The sequence below is a fragment of the Diceros bicornis genome, chromosome 13 (genome assembly GCF_020826845.1).
Source record: "Diceros bicornis minor isolate mBicDic1 chromosome 13, mDicBic1.mat.cur, whole genome shotgun sequence".
Lineage (NCBI taxonomy): Eukaryota > Metazoa > Chordata > Mammalia > Perissodactyla > Rhinocerotidae > Diceros > Diceros bicornis.
In genome coordinates, this window is record NC_080752.1 from 29,653,788 (window position 1) to 29,672,644 (window position 18,857).

General features: G+C 36.3%; 1 protein-coding gene across 4 annotated transcripts in view; it reads left to right on the forward strand.

The window, feature by feature from the left end:
• The window catches only part of KIF1B (kinesin family member 1B), a 140,920-nt gene that overhangs the window by 31,654 nt on the left and 90,409 nt on the right, over positions 1–18,857 (forward strand). For all 4 annotated transcript variants that reach the window (XM_058552863.1, XM_058552860.1, XM_058552861.1 and 1 more), the window contains exons 3-9: positions 596–672; positions 1,900–2,079; positions 5,145–5,210; positions 8,431–8,609; positions 9,189–9,300; positions 16,530–16,607; positions 17,339–17,404. In XM_058552863.1, the coding sequence (XP_058408846.1) occupies positions 596–672; positions 1,900–2,079; positions 5,145–5,210; positions 8,431–8,609; positions 9,189–9,300; positions 16,530–16,607; positions 17,339–17,404 (758 nt within the window). The remainder of the gene's footprint in view (positions 1–595; positions 673–1,899; positions 2,080–5,144; positions 5,211–8,430; positions 8,610–9,188; positions 9,301–16,529; positions 16,608–17,338; positions 17,405–18,857) is intronic.

An 18,857-nucleotide genomic window follows, 5' to 3' on the forward strand; every position in this document is an offset into this window, starting at 1 on the left:
TCCACTGTATACACACATATACACATTTATACACACATACAAATATACTTATATATAATAACTTATGTGTTAGTTATCACCACCTGTGGAGTTCGGAGATAAGACTATCTTTCCAATGAATGCTTCATTACCAAATGCTTTTCTGAAGTAGATAATAAGATCTTTAAAAAGAGTTTATTTCAAACAGTGGTTGGATTAATTCAGTCATCTTCTAATTTTTATTTCTGATATGTTGAAATATTTCAAGCCTTATGAAGCACCTTGAAATAGTAACGTGGCCCATTTCCAAATTTTGGTTGCTGACTCACCTAGGGTCCAGTCACAGAGTATTTAGTGAACACCTACTATGTACCAGGCTCTGTTCTGAATCCTGGTGACACCTAGTGAATGTTGTTGATCTGATTCTTTTGAAGTTCTATATATAGATCCTACCTATTAAAATTGTCATTATTTTTTGTTTTGGGTTACCCTATTCATATTCAGATTCAGTGGTATGAATTTATTGATTTGGATGTTTTGAATTTACAACATAACATCATGTTGAACTAACAAACATGTAACTGACTTATAAAATCAAAACATTTTCATCCTTTAGGTATTGTTAACCCAAAGAACCCAAAAGAAGCTCCCAAGTCCTTCAGCTTCGACTACTCCTACTGGTCTCACACCTCGGTAAGTGTACATATGGTGCAGTGCAGTAGAACAGTGCAGGTTGTGAACATTCTGGAAGAGCCTGCAGGTCCACAAGGGAAACAGAAATTACCAACATCTAGGAAAATGGAGAGTAGGGCCCTTTACAGTATCCTTACTCAGTACAGGACGCCAAATCTTGCTGGCTTCTAGGGATTGTTCCTAAACTAGAGTTTGCTTCTGCATCTAGTAGGGTTTTTTGTTCTTTTTTTCCGCTGTTTTGTGTTGGAATAGGAGATGTTTGAAACTGTTGACAAAGCCTAATTGCCAAGGGAAAAGCCTGTGAAAGCGGTTGGAAAACATTCTTCACTGAAAGCTGTCTTTATTGAGAAATAGCCATACTACCTGGAGTGAGTTCAAAGAAGTATTTTTATATATGGACTTGACCTTTGATCTTTTAGTCTCATTTTCCACTTAAGAAAATTTTCTTAGAGGTCCCTACGAGTGGAGTAGTGATACTTTTTTTGTTTGTGTGAGGAATATCAGCCCTGAGTTAACATCCATGCCAATCTTCCTCTTTTTGCCGAGGAAGACTGGCCCTGGGCTAACATCTGTGCCCGTCTTCCTCCACTTTATGTGGGATGCCACCACAGCATGGCCTGGCAAGCAGTCCATCGGTGTGTGCCCGGAATCTGAACCCGGGCCGCCAGCAGCAGAGCGCACATGCTTAACTGCTATGCCACGGGGCTGGCCCCAGAGTGATACTTTTAAGGTTATGAAAAATGAAATGTAATCATGCTAGATAATTTCACGTAGATATTTTTATGTATGGCTGACTTGGATAACTCTAATAGTGCCTGTGTGTATGTGTATGTTTAATGAGAAAAATAAACTATGTGTAGGGGGAACTTAAAAAATGTATAGTATATTTTAAGTGACTATTCTGATTAAAAATGCTTTTATTTATTATAGAAGTAACCAAATGAGCATAGGAAAGAATATGAATAAAATGCCTTTTTATTTATTTATTTATTTATTTAATTTTGTTTTATTTCCCCCCAAAGCCCCAGTAGATAGTTGTATGTCATAGTTGCGCATCCTTCTAGTTGCTGTATGTGGGACGCGACCTCAGCATGGCCGGAGAAGTGGTGCGTCGGTGCGCGTCCGGGATCCGAACCCGAGCCGCCAGCAGCGGAGTACGTGCACTTAACCGCTAAGCCATGGGGCCGGCCCTAAAATGCTTTTTATTTCTCCTTTTAATCTTTACAGCCCGAAGATCCTTGTTTTGCATCTCAAAACCGTGTGTACAATGACATTGGAAAGGAAATGCTCTTACATGCCTTTGAGGGATATAATGTCTGTATTTTTGCCTATGGGCAGACTGGTGCTGGGAAATCTTATACAATGATGGGTAAACAAGAAGAAAGCCAGGCTGGCATCATTCCACAGGTAAAAAACAAAAAACAAAACAATGAAAAATCTCTGTTCATCATTACTCTTAGTCTTCAATTGCTTTAACAATTTTTTTTTTTTTTTTTGTGAGGAAGATCTGCCCTGAGCTAACATCTGCCAATCCTCCTCTTTTTGCTGAGGAAGATTGGCCCTGGGCTAACATCCATGCCTATGTTCCTCCACTTTATATGGGACGCCGCCACAGCATGGCTTGACAAGTGGTGCGTCGGTGCGCGCCCGGGATCCGAACCAGCGAACCCCGGGCCACCGCAGTGGAGCGCGTGCACTTAACCGCTTGTGCCACTGTGCCAGCCCCAACAATTATTTTTATTTAGCAAACATTTGTTTAGGGACTGTCATATGTGAGGCTCAAAGGTAAATCTCCTGTCCTTTTCCCTCAGAGGAGCTAATAGTCTGATGAAAGACTGACATGTATACATGTCTGTCTTTAAAGGTAGGAAAATTGATATTTTGTAAAAGTTTTGCTGTATACCCGATGTCATGTTGTTTTATCTTTTGAACAGTGTTACCAGCTTCTTAAAAATGTGATAGTATGTACCAGCCGCTATTCTGAATCCTGGGGACACTTAGTGAACGTGGTTGGTCTGATTTTTTTCCAAATTCCCTATATGGATCACCTCCTAAGAAGGTGATTATTTTTTTTAAACGATTTCAATAGAAAGAGCTCATTTATTTATTTATTTTTGCTAGGAAAGAGTCACTCTGAGCTAACATCTGTTGCCAATCTTCCTCTCTTTTTTTTTCTCTCCCCAAAGCCCCAGTACATAGTTATATATTTTAATTGTAAGTCCTTCTAGTTCTTCTATGTCAGCCACTGCCACAGCATGGCTACTGACTGATGAGTGGTGTGGTTCTGTGCCTGGGAACCAAACCTGGGCCACCAAAGCAGAGTGTGCTAAACTTTAACCACTAGGCCTTTAGGGGTGGCTCAAGAATGTGAGTTTTTTGTTTTTTGATTGCCTCATTCAGAGATACTTTCCTTTTATCTTGTTAATTTAATACTATCATTTTAAGCTTTAACAGTCTAAGATTTCTTTTTTTTAAGAGCAGTTAGTCTTTTGATCTTGTATTGTTTGGGAATGGAGAAGAGTTGTGACATAGGTTATTAGAAAGAACTTCTTTCATTAATAACTGGGACATTGTTTGCTTTTATTAATGATATTTGGAATTAATTTTAAAGTGTTATTTTACTGTGGCCCTAGTGTGACCATCTCTATATTCTGAGAGTAAAATACATGAGAGCAATAGCTACTTTTTCTAGTGGATTATTGGACTGTAATTATAAATTCAGCTATGTAATTTAAATGCTTAATTATTAATAAAGATCAGGAAATTTTCAGAGAAAAATTGAACATACTGGCATATATTTTTTTCTAGAAAAAATATCTGTATTAGGACATATATTTGGGAATTGTTCTTCTTTGTATATAGTAGTAGCAATAATTATAATACTAATTAGAGAAAACATTATGTAGCACTCACCATGTGCCAAGCACAGGTCTAAGTGCTTTCCAAATATTAGCTCATCTAATCCTCCTCATACCACCTCATATGACTCTAAGGTAGGTGCTGTTGTTACCCTCATTTTATAGATGAGGAAACTGAGGCACAGAGAGGTCATGTCATTTGCCCAAGTAAGTGGCAGAGCCAGGATCCAAATGCAGGCAAAGTAGTTTTAGAGTCTTTGCTTTTACTACTATATAATACTTCTTTGGCAATAAAATAATTGTTTGTAGATTATAGCAAGTTATACTAAATAGTCATATTTATTTTATCACATTACCACACTTAGTTTTTCCTTTTCTTTCCTTTAACTTTAATTTATTTGTTATTGGAATTCTTGTATAATTACATATGTATCTCTTTTCCAGTAGAGTTTTGGGATATTTTATTTTAATGCAAAAGCATGGATTTTTAAAAAGATTATTATTATTTAGAAACTGCCATTTATAATAAATTTTAAATTCTATTTAGACGTTTCTTTCTTTCTTTTTTTTTTTTTTGTGAGGAAGGCTGGCTCTGAGCTAACATCCATTGTCAGTCCTCCTCTTCTTGCTGAGGAAGATTAGCCCTGAGCTAACATCTGTGTCCATCTTCCTCTATTTTGTACTTTGGATGCCGCCACAGCATGGCTTGATAAGTGGTGCATAGGTCTGCGCCTGGGATTTGAATCTGTGAACCCCAGGCCGCCAAAGCGGAGCGTGCGAACTCAACCGCTACTCCACTGGGCCAGCCCCTATTTAGAGTTTTAGAGGATCACATATAGTTCATTTTCCAAATGTATATTGATTGCCTTAATGCTGAGTGTATAGCAGATTTTTATTAATTATTATTATTAAAATATTACATATTTTAAATAAATTCAAAGTATAGGGAGAGTGAAATTCTTAAGTTTTCTGATCTGGAAAAATTAATGTTTTCTGTTAGAAATGTCACTGTATAGTGGAGTAGCCTCTCATAAAGGAGTTGGAATCTTAAGAGTAGAGGTAAAGGGGAAAATTTTATAGAGTCAAAATTATTCTTGAAAGTCTCTTCATTTACTCTCTCCAAATAGTATGCATTCTCTCTATGTATATATACATAAATTTATAATGTATATGTAATCAATATATAATAAATGTATATATCATGATCAATAATGTGTGCAAAATACACTTTAATAGTAGTTTGATTCCTACAGTAATAATACTTATAGTAAAGTTACAGTTACTCCAGTATAGTATGAAGACTTGATTTCACATAAATATGCCAATGACGTAACACTAGAAGAGACGTCAGTTCCTCCTCTTCCCCTAAATATGGCTTTCTTTCTAAGAAAATATTATTGGGATACTATTGTTGAGGGAGAAAAAAGCTTAGATGAGAAGAATGTATTCAAAACTTTCCTTTTATTTCATTCAAAGCATTCACCTTTGATGTTGATACCATTAATATTTTGAGAAAGAGAGAAAGGGGATCTTGCTAATTTGTTTAGCACTTGTGAGTAACTTAGTACTTCTCTAATTTATGCTATTTGTGCCTCTCTCATTCTGCTTCTGTAGTTATGTGAAGAACTATTTGAGAAAATCAATGACAACTGTAATGAAGAAATGTCTTACTCTGTGGAGGTAGGTACAACTGAGAGTTAAAACCAGAGGCATCTGTACTCCATTCCCTCAAAGGTTACTTTTGAATGGTTCCAAATTATGACTGTGCTATAGATTACTCAACCGTTCCCTCAATTTTGTACTTTTAGGCTATTTCTAAGTTTTGGTTATAATGAGTAATGTTGCAGGTAAATCCTTGTTCATAAGTCTATGGCTTTATTTTCAGTTATTTCCTTTGTATGTATCTTGGTTGTCAAACAGTACACTTGAATTGCCAAATGGCCTTTTAGAAAGAAAGGCTGTACCATTTTTCAGCCTCTTCAGGAGGATGTAAACACCCATTGTGCCTTTGCCAACATCTAGTATTTCATTTTTTAATCTTTGCCAATTTGGCAAGGGAAAATTTCTCACTCTTAATTAAATTAGAATTTCTTTGAATATTAGTGTGGTTGAACATCTTGTAAATTATGCGTATGCCTGTTTATGTTTTGAGATTGCAATGTTTTTCTTATTCATTTGTGTGAACTCTTCACTCTTTAATATTATTATTAATGATTTTTGACAGCTGTAAGTTTTTAAAATATATATAATCAAATCTCTTCTCTCTTTGCCCACCTTTATAATTCCTTAAAATCTTGGCGAGTTATTCTCTCTCCAGTGTCTATCCTAGCTCTTTCAAAAAGAGGTCTATAGAATTACATTATGTATATGAGTTTATTTGATAAATACTTCTACTTTTTTGTATATGCTTTATAAAGCTATTGTTTCACACACCCCAATTTTTGGTAATCATTTTCATAGTAACTGAAATTACTAAAGTGTTCTGTTCACATGAGCCTGTTCTGAGAAATTAAGCTGTTTTTAAAGTAAACTCTAGATTTTGTTTTTAATATATATGTTATGATTTTCTATAGGACTTAACATAATTCCTAGTTGACCCACTTAGCTGCTTTGGGTATTTTTCTTTACCTTTAAAGTATTGCATAAATTTATTAATTTTAAAGAATTCTGCTTTCTGACTGTCATACACCAAAAGGGAAATGTGCTGTTGTAAAAATACTTTTTGTTAAAATGAATTCTCTGAATAGCTTGTCTTATCCTATAACTATTTTTTGAATACTAAATGTATAGCAAATGAAAATTCAGTAGTTTTTATTAATCTTATTAAAATGTCACATATTTTAAATAAATTCAAAGGATAGGGAGAGTGACAGAATGTGACAGAATTTTTTGAGCTTATAGGTAATAAACGGAGATGCCATTTTCTTTCATATTAGTCTGAGTTCACAGGCTTATTTGGAGTGCAGTGTGGATCCCTAGTTGATACTTTGTTGTTCCTTATGTTGGTGGGAACTCTATCTCCTCTCCCACTTCTTCTCTCTCTTGTTTCCTCTGCTCCAGCCACATTGGCTTTTTTACTGTTTCTGAAATACACCAGGAACCTCAGGGCCTTTACATTTACTTTTCCTTCTGCCTGAAATTTTTTTCCCCTCGATATCTTTTTGACTAAGTTTTTCACCTCTTTCAAATCTTTTGTTCAAATCTTACCCTCTCAATGAAGCTTACCTTGACTATCTTATTTAATACTGCAACTTGCCCTTTACCCCAGCACTCCTGATCTCTTCTGCCCTGTTCTTTTTTTTTTCTCCATAGTACTCATGATGCCTAGAAAGTGCCTAGAAGATAATAGTACTCAGTGAATTGAAATTGCCAAGTGGGGTCTAGAATGGTTCAGAAATAAAAGAAATAGTGATGGCTTTAGATGGATTTGCATATTAGAGAATAAGTAATGGAGCACATCAACCTTTACCGAGGTTGTTTGGGTCCTCTTGGTCTCATACCTGTGTGAAAAGGGACAAGTATTCCAAGAAGATATAATATCTTCCTGGGGTTCAGGATTGTAGGTACAAGTTTAAGTACATGAGAATGATTAAAGTAGCATTTCACTTTGTAGGATGACCTGCTTTAAGAAATAATATTGGTCGTCTTATTGTTTTAGTCTCGTAATGGATCAGTTACTTTATCTTTGAAGGTTGTCAATATTTGAAAAACTGATTTTAAAATACGGTATAAATATAGTTATATCAGAGACCGATTGAAAGAAAAAGGCAATAGAAATAGAGATAAGGTTCTACTTCAGATACTCTGAAAATGTGTCTATAGAAATTTAAAGTTGAAAAATGCAGAAGTTATATTGTATTCTTGAGTAGCTTAGTGATACAGAAGGTTCTCATTCCTAGAGAAGCATCATAATGAGGCTTACTGTGGTGAATTTACCCCAGTTCAGAGCCTTGTTTGCTTAGAAGCCTGATCTTGTAGATAATATCAGGAACAGAACCATCCTTCATAGTCAGACTCTAGTGTGAAGCTCATTTGACTGATGTTACGAAACCACCATATTGGTTTGTTACTTTCCCATGAGGAATAACTATTACCCAGACCAGAACACTCACATTAGCAAGACTGGTATAGTATCTTCCTTTGGGCCGACCTCTATTGGAATCCTGTTGGTTTTTTAGTGAGCATGAAATTAGAGAGGAGTTGACTAGACAGATTAAATGTTTAATTGCCTCGAGTGAAGAAATGATAGCCTAATATATCTGTCTTCATGATAAAAATTGTCCTGCTGACGGGACAAGAATTCCTGAAGTGTGTTTATTGCGGCTTCCTCTTCCCCCACGAGACTTGGGTAGGTCCTGCCACACAGTCAAATTCCATGCTGACTAACCTTTACCCCTCTGGTAGATTACATTTTTTGTCCATAATCAGTCACAGTGTGCTCAATCTTCAAGTATTAGCTGGTCTCTTGTCTTCCTTGCTCTGGAATATTGGTATTGTTCCTTGGTTATAACACCAATAGAAATCTTGTTTCCAAGCTTTTGTAGTAACCTCACTGTAATCCCCAGTTATTTGACAACAGCATACATTACAAAAATATTAGTAACTGATAAAGTGCTACTAAAAATGATATTTTTTCTGCCTCAGACAAGTATTAGGTACTGTGTGCTGAGATAGACTGTTTACCTCCTTTCTTCCTGAGGAGGTCAGAAGGCTGGTTCTAACCTACTCAGTGATATCTGTATATACTGTTAATAGAATAAAAGGGATTCTGTGGCATTTCACTTTGTAAAGATTGCTAATCTCTAATTGTAGAGCTTTTAATAAAAGTTAAAAAGATACTTTTGAAATATAGGATTTCTTTTTTCACATCCTCTAATTCACTTTAATAATTTGTTCCTAGGTGAGCTACATGGAGATTTACTGTGAAAGAGTACGAGATTTGCTGAATCCGAAAAACAAGGGTAATTTGCGTGTGCGTGAACATCCGCTTCTTGGCCCATATGTGGAAGATCTGTCAAAGTTGGCAGTGACTTCCTACACAGACATTGCTGACCTCATGGATGCTGGAAACAAAGCCAGGTATAGACTAATGACTGAGGTCTTCGGCATTTTTTGAGGCCTTTTGTTCCGGGTTGAGGGTTTGAGACCACATGTATAGCTATGAAAATTGCTTTGATTGTGGAGTCCTCTGATCCTTTGGCTATTCTGGAGAAATGAGGGCTTCAGCATATCCAGTATCTTTCTTCTTGTCAAAACAATACACTGCTGAAACATGTTAGAACTTTGGTTAAGTTTTACTGTTAGGTTTTGGTCAAGTCATGGTAAAATGTTTGTTATCACGTGCCTGTGGTAGTAATTGATTCTGGAATAAATGAGCATCTAATAAAGAATAAAAATTAGATGCCTTGATGGTTTCTAAAGGGACAACTGGAGTATGAAAAATGATTCTGATGGGGTGCTTTTGGAGTTGGAGGGTAATTTGATGGGCTCACAAATAAGGTGTATTGAGAGCAGTTTGTGTAAGTGACAATCCTGTAATCTCTGAATAAGTTTAAAGCTGTTGCTTGTGATTGTTATGCTTATAATGTGGAGCCTACTGTCCATTTAACTTTCATCTAAGAGTTCCATTGTCACGTGATCACCTTTATGTTTATTTAGGACAGTGGCAGCTACCAACATGAATGAAACAAGTAGCCGTTCCCATGCTGTATTTACCATTGTTTTCACCCAGAAGAAACATGATACTGAGACCAATCTTTCCACTGAGAAGGTAGGAGAACTTTAGTCTCTGGGCTTGAGTTGGGTAGAACGGGAATTTTCAGAAGTCTGTGTTGCTACCGTCTGCATTTTATGGAAGGGAGGAAAGTTGCCATTTTGCTTAAAGGGGGGTATTTCATACCTTCTTCTTGTCATTTTTATTTCACTTTAAACCAGTTTTGAGCATGGGTTCTTAAGTGAAATTGCAAGATAGGAAATAGGGTTAAGAAAAAACCAATCCAAGACTTTGGGTCTCAAAAACTACTCTATGCAAGAGAGTTAAGCAGTTCTATGGGGAGAAAATCCTTCCTTTTCTTCTTGACTAGAACTTCTTAATTATCTTACTAGCTTCTTTGGTATTTTATTTTTTTCAGCTCTGATAATGTTACTGTGGGATAAAATGTTTAAGCAAACGATTAAGCAGACAAAATATATTTTATTCTTGGACAATAACTGCACAGCAGTTCTGATGCTCTTCACATACCTTTGCTTGTTAATTTCTCATTTTCTGTGGTGGTTAAATATACCAGACTTTGGAATTAAACTGCTTGCTTTAGATCCTGGTTCTGCCACTTTTCAGCAGTGTTACCTTGGACGGGTTACTTAACCTGTTTGTGCCTCAGTTTCCCCAGCCTCATAGGATTGTTAAGAAGATTAAAATATTAATGCAGGTTAAGTGCACATAATGGTGCCTGGCACAGAGTAGCCACTCAATAAATGTTAATTTTATTATTGTTAATAATAAATTTATGTTAAATTCTGCTCTACCTACATTCCTAAGTAGCATGCAGCTAGATGTTTAAATCTGAAGTTAGATTTATTGTACTGGCAGTTATAAAAGGTCCTTTGCCAGACCCAACAACTTGCTGCCTCCAGGAAACACATCTCAATTCTAAAGACAACACAGGCTTAGAGTGAAAGGATGGAAGACGATACTCCAAGCTAATGGCGAACAAAAGAAAGCAGGTGTTGCCATACTTACATCAGACAAAGTAGACTTCAAGATAAAAAAAGGTAATGAGAGACAAAGAGGGGCAATATATAATGATACAAGGGACACTCCACCAAGAAGACACTTATAAATCACTTTATATCACTTATAAATATATATTCATCCAACACAGGAACACCAAAGTACATAAAGCAGCTATTAACAGACCTAAAAGGAGATATTAACAACAACACAATAATAGTAGGGGAGCTTATTACATCAATAAATAGTTCATCCAGACAGAAGGTCAATAAGGAAATAGTGGACTTAATGAAAAACTAGATGAGATGGACTTAGTAGATATATAGAGCCTCCATCCAAAGACAGCAGAATATACATCCTTCTCAAGTGCACATGGAACATTCTCAAGGATAGACCATATGTTGGGAAACAAGGAAGCTTCTATAAATTAAAGAAGATTGAAATCATAACAATCATCTTTTCCGAGCATAATGCTATGAAACTAGAAATCAACTACCAGAGAAAAACTGGGAAAGTGACAAAGATGTGGAGACTAAACAACATGCTACTGAACAACCAGTGGGTCATTGAAGAAATTAAAGGAGAAATCAAAGAATATCTGGCAACAAATGAAAATGAAAATACACCACACCAACTCATATGGGATGGAGCAAAAGCAGTCCTGGGAGGGAAATTCATAGCAGTACAGGCCCACCCTAACAGACAAGAAAAATCCCAAATAAGCAATCTTAAACTACACCTAACAGAATTAGAAAAAGAAGAACAAACAAAGCCCGAAGTCAGCAGAACAAGGGAAATAATAAAAATTAGAGCAGAAATAAATGAAATTGAAACCAAAAAAAAAAAAAAAAAAACAGTAGAAAGGATCAGTGAAACAAAGGTCTCGTTCTTTGAGAAGATAAACAAAATTGACAAACCCTTAACCAGACTCACCAAGAAAAAGAGAGAAGGCTCAGATAAATAAAATTAGAAATGAAAGAGGAGAAATCACAACAGATACCACAGAAATACAAAGAATTATAAGAGAATACTATGAAAAACTATATGCCAACAAATTGGACAATCTAGAAGAAATGGATAAATTCTTAGACTCATACAATCTCCCAAAACTGAAGCAAGAAGAATTAGAGAATCTGAATAGACCAGTCACAAGTAAAGAGATCAAAACAGTAATCAAAAATCTACCAAAAAGTAAAAGTCCAGGACCAGATGGCTTCTCTGGAGAATTTTACCTCAAACATTCAAGTAACATTTAATAACTATCCTTCTCAAACTATTCCAAAAAATAGAGGAAGATGGAACACTTCCTAAAACATTCTACGAGGCCAACATCACCCTGATACCAAAGCCAGGCAAGGACAATACAAACAAGGAAAATTACAGGCCAATATTGCTGATGAACATAGATGCAGAAATCTTCAACAAAATATTGGCAAACCGAATACAGCAATACATTAAAAAGTTCATACACCATAATCAAGTGGGATTTATACCAGGAACACAGGGTTCCTGTGTTTGAACCACAGGGATGGTTCAAATTCTGCAAATGAGTCAATGTGATACACCACATTAACAAAATGAGGAATGAAAACCACATGGTCATCTCAGTAGATGCAGAGAAAGCATTTGACAAGATCCAACATCCATTTATGATAAAAACTCTCCATAAAATGGGTATAGAAGGAAAGTACCTCAGCATAATAAAGGCCATATATGGCACACCCACAGCCAACATCATACTCAATGGGGAAAAACTGAAAGCCACCCCTCTGAGAATAGGAACAAGACAAGGATGCTGACTTTCGCTACTCTTATTCAACGTAGTACTAGAGGTTCTAGCCAGAGCAGTTAGGCAAGAAAAAGGAATAAAAGGAATCCAAATAGGCAATGAAGAAGTGAAGCTCTCGCTGTTTGCAGACAACATGATTTTGTATGTAGAAAACCCTAAAGAATCCATCGGAAAACTGTTAGAAATAATCAGCAACTACAGCAAAGTTGCAGGGTACAAAATCAACTTACAAAAATCAGTTGCATTTCTATACTCTAATAACGAACTAACAGAAAGAGAACTCAAGAATACAATCTCATTTACAGTCGCAAAAAAAAGAATATATCTAGGAATAAATTAACCAAGGAGGTGAAAGACCTATACAGAGAAAACTATAAGACATTGTTGAAAGAAATCGATGATGACATAAAGAAATGGAAAGATAGCCCATGCACATAGGTTGGAAGAATAAACATAGTTAAAATGTCCATGCTACCTAAAGCAATCTACACATTCAGTGCAGTCACAATCAGAATCCCAAAGATATTCTTCACAGAAATAGAAGAAAGAATCCTAAAATTCATATGGGGCAACGAAAGACCCCGCATAGCTAAAGAAATCCTGAGGGGAAAAAAAAAAAAGCTGGAGGCATAATCCCTGACTTCAAAATCTACTACAAAGCTATAATAATCAAAACAGCATGGTACTGGTACAAAAACAGACAAAGAGATCAGTGGAACAGAATTGAAAGCCCAGAAATAAAACCACACATATATGGACAGCTAATCTTCAACAAAGGAGCTAAGAACATAAAATGGAGAAAGGAAATTCTCTTCAGTAAATGGTGCTGGAAAACTGGACAGCCACATGCAAAAGAATGAAAGTAGACCATTATCTTTCGCCATACACAAATATTAACTCAAAATGGATCAAAGACTTGAAGGTAAGACCTGAAACTATAAAACTCCTGGAAGAAAATATAGGCAGAACACTCTTTGACATGGGTCTCAGAGGGCTCTTTTCGAATTCCATGTCTACTCGGATAAGAGAAAGAAAAGAAAAAATAAACAAGTGGGACTTCATCAGGCTAAAGGGCTTCTGCAAGGCAAAGGAAACCAGGATCAAAATGAAAAGATAGCTCACCAGCTGGTGAAAAATACTTGCAAGTCATATATCCGACAAGAGGTTAATCTCCATAATATGTAAAGAACTCACACAACTGAACAATAAAAAAACAAACAACCTGATTTAAAAGTGGGCAGAGGATATGAACAGACATTTTTCCAAGGAAGATATATAGATGGCCAATAGGCAAATAAAAAGATGTTCAACATCACTAATCATCAGGGAAATGCAAATCAAAACTACACTAAGATATCTCCTTATACCCATTAGAATGGTTATAATCACCAAGACAGAAAATAACAGATGTTGGAGAGGCTGTGGAGAAAAGGGAACCCTCATTCACTGCTGGTGGGAATGCAAACTGGTGTAACCTCTATGGAAAACAGTATGGAGATTCCTCAAAAAATTAAAAACAGAAATACCTGATGATCCAGCTATCCCACTCCTGGGTGTTTATCCAGAGAACTTGAAATCAACAATGCAAAGAGGTTTATGCACCCCTGTGTTCACTGCAGCATTATTCACTATAGCCAAGAAGTGGAAGCAACCCAAGTATCCATTGACAGATGATTGGATAAAGAAGATGTGGTAAATGTATACAATGGAATACTATTCAGCCATAAAAAAGACAAAATCGTTCTATTTGCAACAACATGGATGGACCTGGAGGGTATTATGTTAAGTGAAATAAGCCAGACAGAGAAAGACAAACACTGTATGACCTCTATCATATGTGGAATATAAACTAACATATGGACAGAGAGAACAGTTTGGTGGTTACCAGGGGGAAGGGGGTTGGGGGGTGGGCACAAGGGGTAAAGGGGCACATTTATGTGGTGACTGACAAATAATAATGTACAATGAAATCTCACAATGTTATAAACTATTATGAAATCAATAAAAATTTAGCATAATGAGAGATGTTTAAGAGAGCAAAATGAATATGTGAGAATCTTTATTGCTGTATATCTAATAATGAGAATGTAAATAATGCTAATAGTAACAGAAGAAATTTTATATAATGAAATTCTATGTAGTCCTTTAAAATAATTATGTATATATATATATACACATATATATAATTTGTGTATAGAAATAATATCCTTGGTATATTTTAAAGAAATAATAAAGGAGAAAAATCAAATATAAAAGGAAGCCATTTTAATCAAAATATGGGTAAATCGGGCCGGCCCCGTGGCTTAGCGGTTAAGTGCGCGGGCTCCAATACTGGCGGCCTGGGTTCGGTTCCCGGGCACACACCAACGCACCGCTTCTCCGGCCATGCTGAGGCCGAGTCCCACATACAGCAACTAGAAGGAGATGCAGCTATAACATACAACTATCTACTGGGACTTTGGGGGAATAAATAAATAAATAAAATTATAAAAAAAAAATGGGTAAATAAATGGGATCATATTTTCACAACTATTAAATTGAGTTTAAAATCTCAAAAAAAAAAAAAGAGGTCCTTTGCCTTATAAACTGAGTACTTTATGATACCGATATCACTAAAAACTAGAATCACCTTTTACTTGGTGACTTGTTTGTTTTTAGCTGAAAATTATTTAAAATTTATTTATTTATTTATTTATTTAGTGTGTGTGTGGGGGGGGGGCGCGGTAGATCATCCCTGAGCTAACATCCATGCCAATCCTCCTCTTTTTGCTGAGGAAGACTGGCCCTGAGCGAACATCCATGCCCATTTTCCTCCACTTTATGTGGGACGCCGCCACAGCATGGCCTGAAAAGCAGTGTGTTGGTGCATGCCCAGGATCCGAACCTGGGCTGCCAGCAGCGGAGTGCACGCACTTAGCCACTACGCCGTGGGGCCAGCCATGAAAATTATTTAAAAAAATATTTTCTTCCTATTGGTGATTAAATAAGTTCACACTGCTTAGCCAGAGGTTACAATATTAATGCTATTTAGTAGTCACTATTTATCTGAATGGCACTAAGGAACATCCTATGTGAAAGCATTTTTTCCTTTCTTACATGATGTCAAATGTACAAAAATAATGACGTTAATCCCATAACCATAGCTTACTTCATAATTTGTATGCTTTTGTGTAAACTTTCTGAAGCTCTACTTTTTTTTTAAACAACTTTGTTGAGGTATTGTTGAAGTACAATAAAGCGCAAATTTTTTTTTTATTTTGAGGATGATTCACCCTGAGCTAACATCTGTTGCCAGTCTTCCTCTTTTTGCTTCGGGAAGAGTTGCCCTGAGCTAACGTCTGTGCCAATATTCCTCTATTTTGTATGTCAGCGTGGCTGACGAGTGGTGTAGGTCTGACCCTGTGAACCCAGGCCACCGAAGTGGAGCGCGTGGGACTTAACCACTGTGCCATGGGGTGAGCCCCTAAACCGCACACATTTGAAGTGTAAAATTGGATCACATACATATACACCTGTAAAGCTAATACCACAGTCCAGATAATGAGCGTTTCTAGTACCCCAAAAAGTTGCCTCATGCCCCTTTGTAATCTAACTATTCCTCCTTCCGTCTCCATCCTCAGAAAATCCTAATCTGCTTTCTATCACTATAGATAAGTTTCCATTTTCCAGAATTTTATATAAATGGAATCATATAATATGTGTGCCTGGCTTCTTTTACTTAGCATAATGATTTTGAGATTCATCTGTGTTGTTGTCTGTATCAGCAGTTCAGTCATTTTCATTGCTGATTAGTATTCCACTATATAAGTGTAATCACAGTTTGTGTATTAGTTCATCTATTGATGGACATTTAAATTGTTTCCAGTTTTTAATCATTACAAATGAAGATGCCGTGAACATTTGTGTACAAGTCTTTGTGTGGATATTTGTCTTTTTTTCTCTTGGGAAATACCTAGGAGTGGAATGGTTAAGTCTTATGGTAGGTGTGTGTTTAGCTTAAGAATCTGCCAAACTGTTTTCCAAAGTGATTGTCTCCTTTTACATTCCCATCAGCAGTATGTGTGAGTTCCAGTTGCTGGAAGCTTCGTTTTTAATATACCATTTAATGGGTTAATGAGTTTTATATATTTTTATGACATGCCATTGTAAAATATGTCTTGTTTATCCTAAAATTACTTCTTTCAAACCAAGATACTTGCTGTGAACTTTTGTGCGTACTCTTTAAATTGACTACGGTATATGTTGTCTTTGTCTTTTTATGCCATATAAGAGCCCTGATTAATATTTTTAATTAATAAATTAATTTAATTTATTATATTATATATATTTATTATATATATTATATATATTATATATATTATATTTTATATATTAATAAAATAATTAATATGCCTTAATATTTTGATTTTCTGCCTCTAAATGTTTTCTACTTCTACCTTGCTTATTTTTGAATTGCCCCAATGTTATTGTTCTTTACCAGGTTAGTAAAATCAGTTTGGTGGATCTAGCGGGAAGTGAACGAGCTGATTCAACTGGTGCCAAAGGGACTCGATTAAAGGTATTTATTTTACCAAACAAATGACCTAGTCAATAAATATTCTATAACACAGATCAGCAAACTCTGGCCAGTTGGCTAAATCTGGCCCACTGTCTGTTTTTGTAAATAAAATTTTATTGGGACACAGCTACGTCTGTTTGTTTATGTATTGTCTGTGGCTGCTTTGGTGCTGCAATGATAGAGTGGAGAAGTTGCAACTGAGACCACATGGCCTGCGAAATCTTTACAGAAAAATTTTGCTGACTTCTGATCTATAACTTCAATGAAAGGTTAAGTTACATAACATAATAGTTAAAGACGACTTCATGGTCAAGATTAGAGTTGAATTATATTTTGAGGAACCGGCAGAATTAGGTTAGATGTAAGTAAGGGACAGTAATGGGAAAGGATACACCAGATACAGATGTGAGAACAAGCATGGTCTTCTCTGGAGATATGCTTAACAAGAGCAGAAATTTCATGTCACTGATTTCTGGGAAGAAGGCTGCATCTGTAGGTTTTTGGAGCACAGACATCTTGAAGATACTTGAGGACTGTGAGTTAGGCATGTGGTTCTGGCATGTCATCAAGTGGAGAGGAGAAAAAATTGAGGATTAAAGGAGTTTTTTAGAACTTGTGGTCCTAAATAAATAATGCTAGCATATGGCTAATTTTATTTTATGTATTATATATGATGTGGTAATAGTAGAAATTCTTCATCATAATTCTTTCATCTTTGGTATTGATTTCAGGAAGGAGCAAATATTAATAAGTCTCTTACAACTCTGGGCAAAGTCATTTCAGCCTTGGCAGAGGTGGTAAGTCTTATACTTCATTGTGAGGGAAAATTTGTTCACCAGATGTACTTGACAATGTATTAGGATTGTTTATGAAGGCTGTCCTTTTTTGGCCCTTTTATGCAATCTTGCCTTTCTCCTTTTAGAGCTTTTCAGATAAGATACTAGATATAATACACTTTGACTTTGTACTGAAAGTAAAAGAGATGCAGGAGAATGAAAGTAAATATAGATCTGTAAAGGCTAGAGTAAAAACTAGGTCTTTAAAAAGACATAAGGTTTGACTATTTTTTTGAGCCTTATTTCATATCTCTCCTAAAAACTTAGTGTATTTATTACATATTCTTTTCCTATACAATCTTTTCTAAGTGGGCTGCAGTACCTTTTGGAGTGTTTTGAGCAATTTGCCTTGGTGAATGCTGTTGATCTGGGGGCCAATAAATATATATTTTTAAAGAGTTTTATTCTTTCCTGTTCCTTAACAGTGGAACACTAAAGCTGAAACAATTTTTGAATGAGGGGCTTCATTATTTAGGTTAGAAGCTAAAGAAGCATCAGTCGGCGTGTGCCCTAATTTAGTTTCGTACCTCATTTGAATCCCTAAAAAGAATTAAGTTCTTTCTTGCTTGTCGCTGAGAAGTCATATTCAATTTATGACTTAGGGGCCGGCCCCGTGCCTTAGCAGTTAAGTGCGCGCGCTCCGCTGCTGGTGGCCCGGGTTCGGATCCCGGGCGCGCACCGACTCACCGCTTCTCCAACCATGCTGAGGCCGTGTCCCACATACAGCAACTAGAAGGATGTGCAGCTATGACATACAACTATCTACTGGGGCTTTGGGGGAAAAAAAATAAATAAAGAAACAATTTATGAGTTAAAATTTAAGCAAAATATTTTCTATTTGGAGGCTTATCCTGTGTTCTTGGTCTCTCTTTTATGCTTTCATCTGCAGGATAACTGCACCAGCAAGGTACGGTGGGGTTTGGTAGAAATGAACTAGCTGTAGAATCAATTGTGATGATTTTAAATCCTCAGCAGGATGTATGAAGGCATAAATGGGAATGGAACCTTTAAAAAACTTTTTGTTGGGGCCGGCCCTGTGGCACAGTGGTTAAGTTCAGCACACTCCCCTTTGGCAGCTCGGGTTTGCAGGTTTGGATCCTAGGTGTGGACCTACACCACTTGACAGCCATGCTGTGGCAGTGCCCCACATATAAAGTGGAGGAAGATTGGCACGGATGTTAGTTCAGGGCTAATGTTCCTCAAGCAAAAAAAGAGGAAGATTGACAACAGGTGTTAGCTCAGGGCGAGGCCCTGAGTCTTCCTCACCAACAACAGAACAACTTTTTGTTATTTGTTTTCTGGGTCTGGAATTTAAAATTGCTATTTAGGGTGACCATGAATCATGAGACTTCACACCAAAATTAATTTAGGGAATATGATATGCTTTGGAGAAGGAATTCAGAATAAAGGATAA